Source organism: Lonchura striata, chromosome 3 (assembly GCF_046129695.1).
Source record: "Lonchura striata isolate bLonStr1 chromosome 3, bLonStr1.mat, whole genome shotgun sequence".
Classification (NCBI taxonomy): Eukaryota; Metazoa; Chordata; class Aves; order Passeriformes; family Estrildidae; genus Lonchura; species Lonchura striata.
This window is the reverse complement of record NC_134605.1, coordinates 68,596,658-68,609,145: the sequence shown is the minus strand read 5'-3', so window position 1 is coordinate 68,609,145 and position 12,488 is coordinate 68,596,658. Positions and strand designations below refer to the sequence as shown.

Sequence of the window (12,488 nt, the reverse complement as noted above, 5' to 3'; positions counted from 1 at the left end):
ATGTTACACTAAAAAGTTTGCTAATATTGACAACACTGACATGTTTAAGTATCTTTATAGACATCATATTTTGTATGTTGTGTTTGATATTAAAGGGTGCACATTTTGCTAGCCTTAACTCCAGTCTTTCAAGTTCTGCTTTGTTAGAAGGGTAAGAATGAATGTTTAATGTTTTTTTGTGGTGCTAAAGTAACTGTGATCAGTCTCAAATTATTCAGAATAAAGATGGTAGTTGGTAAGTGCCCCATTTGTTACTGCATGCATCATTTTTAGTCTTACTCTTTGTCCTAGTTAGGGCAAATTTGGGAGAAAAACCTCTGGAAGGATACCCCAGAAAACAAACCCTCACGGCCCTTCCCCCCCACCTGGTTCGGGAAGAGTTTTCTCTGAGAGAAGTGGAAAAGAGCCTGTTTATTTAACAAACAAAGCACTCCCCAGCACCAAAAAAAAATTTACAACACCAGATGACAACAAAACTCTTTCACCACTCTGAAGAGATGAATAAATCCAGAAAGTCTTTCCTGAGAGTGGTCGCCCGGGTCTGGGCGCTGGGGATGGCTGCTGCAGATCACAGAGCGCAGGCTCCTGGTGCTCCTCAGTGTTTCCCAGGTCCCAGTCCGGAGCAGGTTGGCATGATACTCGGGAAAGGGAAAAAATAAAAAACCCTGGTCCAGGGGAAAAAATTTGGACTGCTTAGCTAAACTATCTAATAAGCAAAGGCAGAAGCAGGAGCACGAGCGAGCAAGCAAGTAAGCAAAAGCAAGCCAGCCAGCACTGGCCTCTTCTAGACAGCAGACCATGGGGGGAGGTGAACCGGCTGATAACAAGGCAAAACACACCTTCACTTTCAGAATCAGTTCTGAAAGCACAGAACATAATACCAAACATAAACAGAACACACAATTGGGGATACAAGCACCATAACATCACCCTAGGACACTCTTGTGTAAAAACTGTCATTTTGAAATGTAATTTTGTTGTACTCTGATAATTATTGAATCTACTGTGAAGACTTTTATACAAAAAGTCTTTACAGCTTTTATTGCCACTGTGGTCTGACTGAAATGTCCCCATTACATTTGATCCTACATTAATATATGGTGCAACCCATTTCATTCTAATTGCACTGACAACCCATTATAAGACTAATGATTTAAAAACCTAAGCTACTGAGGTGCTTTGTTTGTGAAAAAATTACGTTCTCTATTTTCTGGGGCTTAATATCAAACTTATGGAAGCAGTTGAATTCAAAAAAGGCAGAAGGAAAATTGAGGGAGGGAGGGAAACCGGTACAATGAGCTTGAGTGGTGTTTTAAAATAATTCTGATTTTGCTCCATGAACTGCCAGTGTAAGTCAGTGGGACCTTTAATCATTTACTGGCCTGCTACCAATTTCCCTTTGACTTACCTTGACTATCCTTACCTTCCCTAGACTTTCACTTCCTGAAACATGAAGTGTTTCCTCATTGGCAGCTTCAGTAAGTCTCAGAAATTCATTCACCTTTCCTTTGTAGTAGAGCCAAATATTTATTTTTTAAATAAATATATCTGATTATATGGGTTAAATACTCCCTTTTCACCTGGGGTTATTCCCTAGATTGCTTGTAGCTCAAATTAAAATTTGAAAAAGATGCCCAAAACCTTTATAAAGTGCCTGGGTGCCGTTGCCATTTCTACACTCTCAATGTAGAAAGCTTATTTGTAAGTGTGTAAAACAACAGTGAGAAGCCTGGGCATTTTTCAAACAAGATAAAATACTGACATGTAGAAATATGGTTTGACTTGTGTGTGACTACTATTACAGTTGAAATTATTTTTGTCTGGAATTGTCTCTACTGCTGGACATATGAACAGAAACTCAGCAGTTTTCTGCATATACCTCATGGTACAGACTGCACTCCTCCAAAGGTAGGAATGTGGGATAGATCAGGTTTAAATAATATCTGTCAGTGTTACTTGTATTACTTGTAGCAAGCACTTGTAGCAAGGCACTCTTTTAATGTCTCAACGCACCCAGGCTACCCTGAACAGCAAGGGACTTGAACATGCTTGCCAGTGCCAGGAGAAAGGGAATGCGTTGTTCACTGTCCGTGCACTGCTATATCCCAGTATCTTCTTGTTAGAAACAACTCGCAAAACAAAGCAGCGCGGTTTGGAATTATCTTTTGAGTTGTTTGTTAAACTTACTAAGTACGGTGAAATTCAGGGCCTTTCTTACAGGGAACATCAGCTCAGTGCCAGACAGGGAGCACGCACTGAGACCTGTTGCACAGTCTGTGAGCTGCTCCACGTGAGTGGTAGGAATTTATGTCGCTTTCATGCTTAAAACTTTTAATGCCAGGCATGTGTTAATACCTGTGCTCAGCAGACCCAGCAGCTCTCTCTTCTGAGAAGCTTTATCACCGTGCCATAACGCAGTCCTTGTGGAAGTCAAAGACCGTTTATGATCGGTTGACTGAAAGGTCGAGTGCAGTTTGAGTGATAACACAGATAAAAATAAATGCTGGTTTGTAAGGGCGCTTCCTCGGGCACTGTGGCACAGCCTTGCAGCGGTGTGGCGTGTCAGCTCTTCGGGAATGTCGCTCCCCAGCGGGGAGCCCCGCTCCCAGGAGGAGTCCCCGGCGGGGGAGGAAGCGGCGATGTCGCCCCCCGGCTCGGAGCCCGCTCCTCCGCCCGCTCCTCCGCCCGCTCCTCCGCCCGCTCCTCCGCCCGCTCCTCCGCCCGCTCCTCCGCCCGCTCCTCCGCCCGCTCCTCCGCCCGCCGGCGCCGTGCGCGGGGCGGGGCGGCGCTGCTCGGGCCCGGAGCGGGCCCCGGGGCCGGCGGCGGGAGCGATGGCCGCGGCCGGCCGGGAGCCGCGGGTTCCCTTCATCCCGGCGGGGGAGGCGGCGGCGGGCGGCGGGCGGCGCGGCGGCGCGGCGCTGCGCTGGTGCATCTCCGGGACGCTCTGCGCCTCCTTCCTGGGGCTGGTGAGTGCATGAGCGAGCCAGGGCGGCCCCGGGGCTGCGCGGCGCTGCGGGCGCTTCCGCGGGACGGGCGAGGTGACCCCGCACTCTCCCCTGCAGGGGTTGAGCATCGCGGTGCTGGGTCCCACCTTCCCCACCCTGGCCGCCAATGTCGGCAAGAACGTCAGCGACATCTACTACATCTTCGTGGGCCGGTCCCTGGGCTCCCTGGGCGGGTCGGTGGTCGGCGGGGTGCTCCTCGACTGCATGAACGCCTCTCTGCTGCTCGGTGAGTGCTGCCCCGCCGGACGGCGCATCGCCCTCTGGACGCTTGTGCTTCTCCGCAGCGAGCGCAGCCCCGCGGGAGATGCGCCGCCTTTTGCGGAGCGGTGCCGAGCCCCGGGAACGGGGGGGGCGAGGGATGCGGTGCTGTTCCCCCCGGTGGCCGCGGTGGTGGTGCCGCTGGCCCCGGGCACTGCAGCATCGCTGCCCAGAGCCCGGGCCCGCCGGGCACGTCCGCAGCCGGAACTGGGATCGAGCGGACAAAACGCGCATGGATTGACCAATGGTTCCCACTGAAGAGAACAACCGCATTTCTTTAAATTTGCTCAAGTAATGTGCACAGTGTAGGTGCTCTAGGAACGTAACAGGCTTCTTAGCGAGGCTGTAGAACATGTGGAACAGGAAGCTCTTTTGGCTGCCGTGTGCAGCAGAAACCTCCAGCAGTCTCGCTGAGGCGCATTTCTATGTGAGGAGCTTCCCCTTCCCTTACTTAATAGTCACCATTCACGATCATTTTTGTGTACTGGACAAAAGTCTGTGGCTTTTGACTGGAGGGCCGTAGCCAAATTTTAACTTACTTACAGTGGGAAACATTAATTACTGTCTGTAATGGTGAAAACATTTAAACTGTAGGAAGCACAGTTGATGATTTTTACAGTTTTCTGGATTTCTGGTGGAGACTTGCTCCTGTAGGAGCACAGGACCAGCTTTGTCCAGGCGGAGCGATGCTATTCAGCCATCCAGGAGCCACACTCAGCATCCAGAAAGGAGAGGCTCCTTTTACAGTTGTGCTAGTGTCTCATTCCCACTGAGGTTCTCAGAACACACCAAAAATAGTAAAGCCCTGTCTTTCTTACTTTCAAGTGCCTTTGTGCTCCAAGTTAGGGATTAAAATGTGTACCAGGGCTTATTCTTCTCCTTAGTTCAAGGAACTGTGCCTCCCATAAGGACCGTGCTGTAATCATGTGGTCACTCAGATGAGATCCCTATTTCCATTGCTAGTGCAGTTGTGGAGTGGGTTTCCTTTAACCTCCTCCTTGTGCACCTGGCCAAGTCAGACTTGGCCTTCTGTAATGGAATCAGTGCACACACCTGTAGAAATGTTGTCTGTTAACAATACTTGGGAAATGATGGATCTCCTAATCCTTTCCAGTTTGGTAGTGCTTATGGCAAGGCCACAATTTGAACTACTGAACCTGTTCTCATTTTTATCACCTGAGCACTGCCTGTAACAGATTTTGGCTTGTGTAGTTTTGCCTCCCATCTTTCAACTGCTGGAACACTGCTACAGAGAAGAATTCTGTATAGAGGAAAAATTGAAACCATCATTGTGTTTGTCAAGGAGATTTTAAAGTGCACATGAACAGCAGGCATAGAGCTGAAGTGGACAGCTGAGCCCTTGCTGAGAAGTTACTTTTCAGGTTTGAGAGTGGCACCTGAGGAGCTGCACTTAGTATTCCCAATCTCTAGTGTTTTCCTCATGCACCTCAGCATGCACACCACCTTCAAAAATGTTTTGAGGCATGTATTCCAAGTATCTTGCTTAGGTCTTTAAGGTTCTGGACATTGTTGCTGTTGTTTGTTTTTTTTTTTATCAACCTAAATTCTTAAATACATTGGGCCCCATTGATGTTTTAAGTATCTGCTGTATCTATTGATTTAAAAAATAATAGAGACAGCTTAACTGGTACAAGATTTCTAAGAACCTAATACTGTCTGTTCAAGATATTAATTGCAGGTTGTTTTATTATGGAGGCAATTATAAGCATTGAATTGAACTGCTTAACTTCCTCCCAACTGGTAATAAAACAATTTCCATCTGCTAAAAATATTTTTTGAAATGGTGTGTTGTAAGTGTAATGGCAAAACAAATACAGTTAATGACTTGCTGCTAAATTTATTTATGAGAAATTTTGTAGTTCTGTCTAAAACTCCAGAATTCCCTTGGAATACATCTCTCATGTGAGAACAAAATGTGAATAGAAGTCAGCATCGTTATATGAAGATCACTTAGTGGACAAGGTAAAATTACTTTATAGGATTTTTAAGAGCTTAGTTATTTGGGTTCTTTTAAAAATGGAGCCAAATTAAATGTAGTGCAGTTCTCAGAGAACTGGCTTGACACTGTTCAAACCCAATGTTTTGCTGGTTTCACACTGAAGTCACATTTCTAAATCAGAAGTTTGCAGAAGACTTCTTATTGTCCTAGCAGGAGGACACTTCTTAGTGTCTCTTTGCTTTAGCCAAAGAAATGTGTCGTGCAGGGCTTATGTCCTGATGAAATTCATTTTTTTTCAACTAAAAAATGATTTGTTGAACTTTCTAGCTGCTACTGCTAACCACGGATTGGGGTATTTACATTGCATCACTTGTTAGGATTATCTGTAACTTTAATATTCATTAATTTAATTGTATTTCTTGTTCTTCTGTGTTATTTAAATGGAAACTGTATTATATGAGTTTTTTGTTGTTTTTTAACCTTTCCAGCGTTATCCATGCTTGGAACAATGTCTGGTCTTTATGCGATACCCTGGTGCAAGGAATCCCTGCTATTGACAATCTTGATGTCAGTCATTGGAGGTTCCCTGGGAATTCTGGACACAGGTAGGAGACCCAGGTTCTTTCGGCAAAAGAATTGGAAACTTCAAGCATACCAAAACAGTTGCTGCTTTTTCTTGTGATACATCTTGAATTAAAAGAGGGGAGCTGTTTTACCTGGCTGTGGTTCTCGGGTTAATCTGGTCCTGAGGCTTCCAGTGTGTGTGTGTGTGTGTGACAGGACTTCCTTTAGGGGTTGGAGAGTGGGGTATCTCTTACTTCCTGGAGAAGATAAATTTGCAGTTCAGTGGGCCATTACAGGCATAAATAAAGTGCCCTGTGCTCTTTAAGCAATGTTTTGTTTTAAATTGCTCATTACATGAAGCTGTTCAGGATATAGTTCATTAGCATTAGCTGGGCCTAAGCTGTCCTGAGCAAAGCCTTGGTGTTTGAGATTCTTACACTGCTGTTGGCAGAGCTGCCCACCTACAGCTGCCTCAGCAGCAGCTGGGAGTTCACAGGACCATGGTGCCCATCTCCCTGAATTAAGGGATGTTTTCCACCTTTGGCCAGCCATGCTTAGGTGGCTGGGAATACAAATTCGTTCTGTCCCTTAGATTCTAAGTCTGTGGCATGTGCATACTGCAAATGGCCTGGCCAAAAATCCCCAAATCCAGCACTTTTGCTGGAAAGCTGTTCAAACCCAGTTTCTTAGCAGAGGTTTATTCTTGGAGGAAGATGATCTCAGGGATATTTTCCAACCTAAATGATTCTATGATCCTGAGATGTGTTGGTGAAGTTGCAGAGCAAGTGTAGGTGTGGTCAGAAAGGTCACTTACACCGGAGGTATGAAGAACGAGTCCCAGGGCACGGCTTAGACAGGGTGGGTTAGGGAGGGCTGGCTTTAGCAGGCAGTTTGCACCAGGAGGCAAGGCCATGGCAAAGGGTGCTTAGAGATGCCTAGGAAATGCTGGCATACTTGCAAATGGAGATTAGGAACTGCCCAAAAGTGCCTCAGTCAGCAGAGCGTTCTGGCATTGCTGTAGCACGTGCGGTGAAGCAACACCAGGCAGCCACTCCTGGCACCTCTCCAGTGATGTCCCAGCAGCGTGTGCTGACTCTGCTGCCCTGCTGCAGGAGCCTGGGGGTGCTTACTGACCAGCAAGGTACTACTGGAGTACTACTTGATCACCTGCAGGGCAGGGTTATTGCTGAGAGAGAGCTGACTCATGTGTTAGCTTAGCCATCCAAACAGCTCTGCAAGCATCCCAGCCAGGGCCTGGCTAGGGTGGCCTGGCTGGTTGGCAACAAAGTGATGGCTGCACATGTGAAATGTCTGCCTTAATGCTGTAGGATCTGAGGGAGCTCTGCTAAGATGTAAAAAGAGCACGGCACAGGATCCTGTAGTGAAGAGATGTTTTTGCGTGGCACAGGTCATGTTAAATAAACGGCGTGCAGAGCCTCCAGTAAGATTGTTATACCTGGTTTAAAAGTTCTTTGTATGGGAAAAATCTTGTCAGCCAGTGGTAAAAACACCTGCAGTGAGTGTACTGCTTGGATCAGACCTCAGAGCCAGGGAGGCTTCCCATGCTGAGCAGGAGTAGCAGAAGAAACTCACAGCAAGGCAGTAAAGCAAAGCTGAATTGATTTGGAAAAGTGCTGAGTGACCAGGGCTGCTGTACTGCAGCACAGGAATTTGATTACTGTTTGTTTTCCTGCATTCTTCTGAAGGACTACTTCAAAACACCTCTCTGAGATCTTACTTCCTACCATTATTGTTGATCTAGTGGTGGTATAGTTTGGTGTTTACAGTGGTATTGATGTAAACCCTTCTGTTTCTGGAAAGTCATTTGAACACAGTGGGGTGGGCCCAGCACATCAGGAGCAAGTGAATTGTTGTTTTTCCTGGTATGTTGTTAAATGAGTTTTAAATGTTGTTTTTGTTCCTCTGATTCTTAGCATTGGGCATTGTTGCTTTTGATAAATTGTGAAATGAGAAGCAGTTAAATATCCTTTTTTAAAAAAGGCTGAAAAATGCTGCAAATGGTCAAGTAGGGTAATTAGAACCATAAAATCATAGGATCCCTAAGTGGGAAAATATCCTTAAGGTCATCGGGTCCAGCCCTTAACCCAGCACTGCTGAGTCCAGCCCTAAACCATGTCCCTAATGCCACATCCACATGTCTTTTAAATAGCTCCAGGGATGGTGACTTAACTGCTTCCCTGGACATCCTGTTCTAATGCTTAGCAATCCTTTCCCATGAAAAAGTTTTTCCTAACACCCCATTGAAACCTCCCCTGGTACAGTTATGTCTGTCCATTGCTGCTGGATAAAGCCACTGTGTGACTCTTTGTTTTGACTGACTGCTCTGAATATCCTCCTAAAGCTCAAGTAATCACATGGATTTAAGGCAGAGTTTCAGTTAATTTTTGTTTTACACATTGTATTTGCTAAGCCTGGCATTATTGTATAGTGAATTAGTAATATAGGTTATGTTTTTTTTTTTTTTTTTTTTTTTTTTTTTTTTTTTGTTGTTTTTTGGTGTTTTTTTAAATGATGTCTGGTCTCGGACTAAAATGAATCTTTTTCTCTCTGATCTGCAGGTGGCAATGTACTGGCACTGTATACCTGGGGATCAGAGGCTGGGCCACACTTGCAGGCTTTGCACTTCAGTTTTGCTGCTGGTGCATTTCTGGCTCCTATCGTGGCTCAAATGGACTCGAGGAGTTCTGAACCTGAAGAACTTGCAGGGGCTGAAAAGACAAACCAGTCTGTCCTCAAGTTGGTGCCGACAGCGTCAGCTGCATCAACTACACCAGCACTGAATGACCATCACAATGAAGGCTTTTTGTGGTCCTATATTTTCATAGGGACCTATATTCTCTTCGTTTCCTTCTTGTTTTTTGTTTTGTATTCAAAGAGCAGCTCAGCTAGAGACAAATCAAAGGCTCCTGCGCAGGACAGACTTGCCAAATACCACTGGCCTCTAGTTGGTCTCCTGTTTGTATTCTTCTTCTTCTATGTGGGAGCTGAGGTCACTTATGGCTCCTACGTATTTACTTATGCAATGGTCTTTGCCGAGATGATGGAAAGTCAAGCAGCTGCTTTGAATTCTCTCTTCTGGGGCACGTTTGCTGTGTGCAGAGGAGCGGCGATATTCGGTGCTGCTTTACTGTCCCCTGCCACCATGATCGTGGCGAGCCTCCTGTGCTCTGCTGCCTCCTCGGCAGCCCTGGCCTTCGTGCATCACCGAGCCGCGCTGTGGGTGGGAACCGCCGTGTACGGAGCATCCATGGCCACCATCTTCCCCAGCGGCATTGCCTGGATAGAGCAGCACACGGCTGTGGGAGGAAAAACGGCGTCTCTGTTTGTGGTGGGCGCGGCGCTGGGCGAAATGTGCATTCCTGTCGTGGTGGGCTATCTCCAAGGCAGGTACCACCACGTTCCTGTCGTTATGTACACTGCCTTCGTCACTTCCATAGTGACAGTGCTGCTCTTCCCTGCCATGTACAAACTGGCCAACTGGCCCCAGCAGCGTGACTTGCAAGAAGTGAGTGACAGGGAGACCCGGAAAACTTTGTTGTCAAACTCGAGGCTTCCTGAGGACGAGGAGGAGGAGGAGCATGTGAGAGAGCGGAACGATGTGGACTTTGAGGTAATAGAAATGAATGGCAAGCAAAAAAACTCTCTGACAGACACCTCCTGTAGGATACCAGGGGATTCTCCAGCTGAAATCTCTCTCCAGCCTCATCTGGACGATGCATTGGGCAATTCTCCAGTGATTGCTGATGGCTCCCCTGGGGAATAAAATGGGAGTGTTGACTGGGAGAAGAGTGAATAGTCAAAGCTTTTTTTAAAATGGAAATGCAGTTGAATTTTAGCTGTTGTCAAGTGATTCAGGTATCCTTTCACAGTGGTGCAGAGCTCAGCATGTTGATTTTCCCAATTCTTTCTCCTCTTTCATTTTCAGCCTGCAGGGATATGTCTTGGAGTTAGGAAGGTTGTCAGTGATGTGATAGGGGCAACATGCTAAATGTTTGGCTAGGCCAAAACTGTTAAAATGTATGAGTTGTTCTCTAAATATGAGGCATGCATCCCAGGAAGAGATGCTGTAATAACTGGGAAAGAAGGGGACTACTCAGACTACTCAGTTTTTTGAGGTGGGTGAAAGGTGCAGGTCTGAGATGCTTTGTCACAAAATGATTTCATGAGAAGAGAGACATTTGTTACCAGTAGTGCTGAATTTTCTTACCTTGTGAAGGTGGAATGTTTCTACTGCATTTGAAAGTTGTGTGTGATCAGTTCAGTTAAAATTTCTGGTGATGCCCAGCAGCACTAAATTGAATAACCTTTTGCCAAAACTGTAGGAATTTTTGGTTCTGAGACAAAGACAAGAGAAAACTGGAAGTTGTTTCCTACAAATGAAACCATGCCTTTGGGTCATTTAAAAGCAGTTTATGAGAAAGGGCACAAAATGGGCTGTTGTTTATCTGCTCAAATGCACAACTCCAACCTGCTAAACAGTGGCAACAAATCTAAATAATCTAAAGCATTTCTGATTTTAATTATGGCACTGCCACTGAAATCAACAAATGTACACAGAAGATGATAAAATTATCACGTAATCTTTGAATGGTTTGAGTTGGAAGGGACCTTTAAAGATCATCCAGTAGCAACCTGCTGACATGGCAGGGAAAACCTTCCACTGGAGAAAGTTGCTCAGAACTCTATCCAGACTGGCCTTGAAAACTTCCAGGGATGGGACATCCACAACTTCTCAGGGCAACCTGTTTCAGTGCCTCACCACCCTCACAGGAAAGATTTTTCCCCCTGATATCTAATCTAAACCTACTCTCTTTCAGTTTGAAGCCATTCACCCTTGTTCTATCACTACACGCTCTTGTAAAAAGTCCCACTCCACCTTTCTTGCTGGCTCCCTTCAGGTAAAAGAGATTACTTAATATATGGAATTTTTAAGCCAGTTGTTTAAATTAAGGTTATAACAACTTCTCTGGTTTCCTGTGCCAAGACTTAACAGGGCAATGTGTTACAATGAAGATTTGAGAAGGAGAGGAATTATCAATGAGACAATTCTTTCTTTGGCTACTTGCTCCTGGCCAGTTGGATTGGTGACATTTGGGTTTTTTCTCTGTGGGATTACATGGAGATGGACTCTCCATAGTGGACTTCTCCCTAGTGGAGAAGTAGTGGTTGTATGTGAAGATTCATTGCTGCTAAGCAGGAAGCCCTGAGGAGGTGCAGCCATGCCAGGGAGCCCTCCCAGTAAGAGGGGAAAAAAAAAAAAAAAAGTAAAAAAAAAAAAAAAAGTAGCAGCAAATGGCAAAATCTGCCTCTGAACAGTAATCTTCCCATTTGTCAGCTTGGAACTCCAAATCAGTTAAGTATTTTTTAAGACTGTGTGATAAGAATGTACTCTTGTTTGGGGTTTTTAACTTTGCATTTTTATTAGTATTTTTCTTGCTAGGAGGTTTCATTTAATAAAAAAAGGACTCTAGGTGTAACAGCACAGAATGTTAGATGCTCCCTGGATTTTCAGGTCTGCTTTTGTTTTCTCTCTTGTCCTACAAGTATGCAACCTAGACATGAATGGCTTTTTCTTTTCTTCTGAGAAGTTAGTAAGAAGCCAGAATCAACTTGTAATGAAAATATTTTTGTTAATATCTTGCCATGTTGCAGAGCCTCCCTCTCCTGCTACTGGCACTTAAATGCCACTGTGTTTTTGATGGGTTCCTTCTGTGGTATCTTTTTCCAGTGCAATGCATGAACCCGCACTTTAGAATGAAGCCTTGTGTCACTTGTGGCACAAGGGTTCTGTTTGCTTACAGGAATGGTCCTCCTGCACGCTGCTCCATGTGTGTGGGAGGTAGGGGCTGCCAGCTGCTGGGGAGGACAAATCCCACGGGTGGAAGGAGGGAGAAGGCGCAGGACACACAGTGAAAGGATGGAAACTGTTCTGTGGCAGCTCCCTGCTGGAGCTGCCATCCCCTGCCTTCACCTGGGTTGATGTCGCTATAGAAAAGCTTCCCCGTACCCAAGATCATGGTGCCAGAAGAAAATTATTTAAATAAAGATACTGGGCAACCAGGAAGATTCTAAACTCCCAAAATTCATATGCTAAGTTTTGATGAAATTCCAGATTGGAATGTCCTACATATAAGACTGTTCTCAGGGATAGTTTACATGGATAGTTTACTTTGTATCATTTGCATAATCAAGTACTAAAAAAACACAGAAAATTAAATCAAAGCTGCATTGGGAAATATGCTGTAACCTCTTAGAAGCTTATCTACTGCATATATACGGACACTTATTTGTGTTTCTGACCAGCATTTTCACAGCAAATGTAAAAATGTTGCACAAAACAAATATTTAATTTTTTTTACTGCCTGTATTAACTCCTGTGTGAATAACTTCAATTCATACTCATTTCCTCCTTAAAAAGCAAGAGGCCTGCTTTTTACATTTCCTATGTAGTAGGAATGGAGCAACAGGCTGGAATGCCAAGGTAAGAGCAGCCTTTTCCACAAATAAAGGATCCAAAAAGCAGTGGCTGTATGAGTGGAAGCTGAAGAATTATCTATGTAGAGTCACTTTCCAGGCCTGCCTAAATTTAGAGTCATCTTAATGAGGACTTGGAGCCTTCAGTTGTTTTAGTTCTGGTCTTAAACTTGAACTGGGATAGATGGACAGAAGTGTTCTCCTTA

General features: G+C 45.2%; 1 protein-coding gene across 1 annotated transcript; it reads left to right on the top strand.

Annotated features, from left to right (window-relative positions):
- The first annotated feature begins 2,576 nt into the window (after positions 1 to 2,576).
- SLC60A2 (solute carrier family 60 member 2) lies at positions 2,577 to 11,053 on the top strand. The gene is made up of 4 exons (XM_077781761.1): positions 2,577 to 2,895; positions 2,980 to 3,231; positions 5,712 to 5,828; positions 8,367 to 11,053. The coding sequence occupies exons 1-4, from the start codon at positions 2,577 to 2,579 to the stop codon at positions 9,569 to 9,571; spliced, it is 1,893 nt and encodes a 630-aa protein (XP_077637887.1). The 3' UTR covers positions 9,572 to 11,053.
- The last annotated feature ends 1,435 nt before the right edge of the window (positions 11,054 to 12,488 follow it).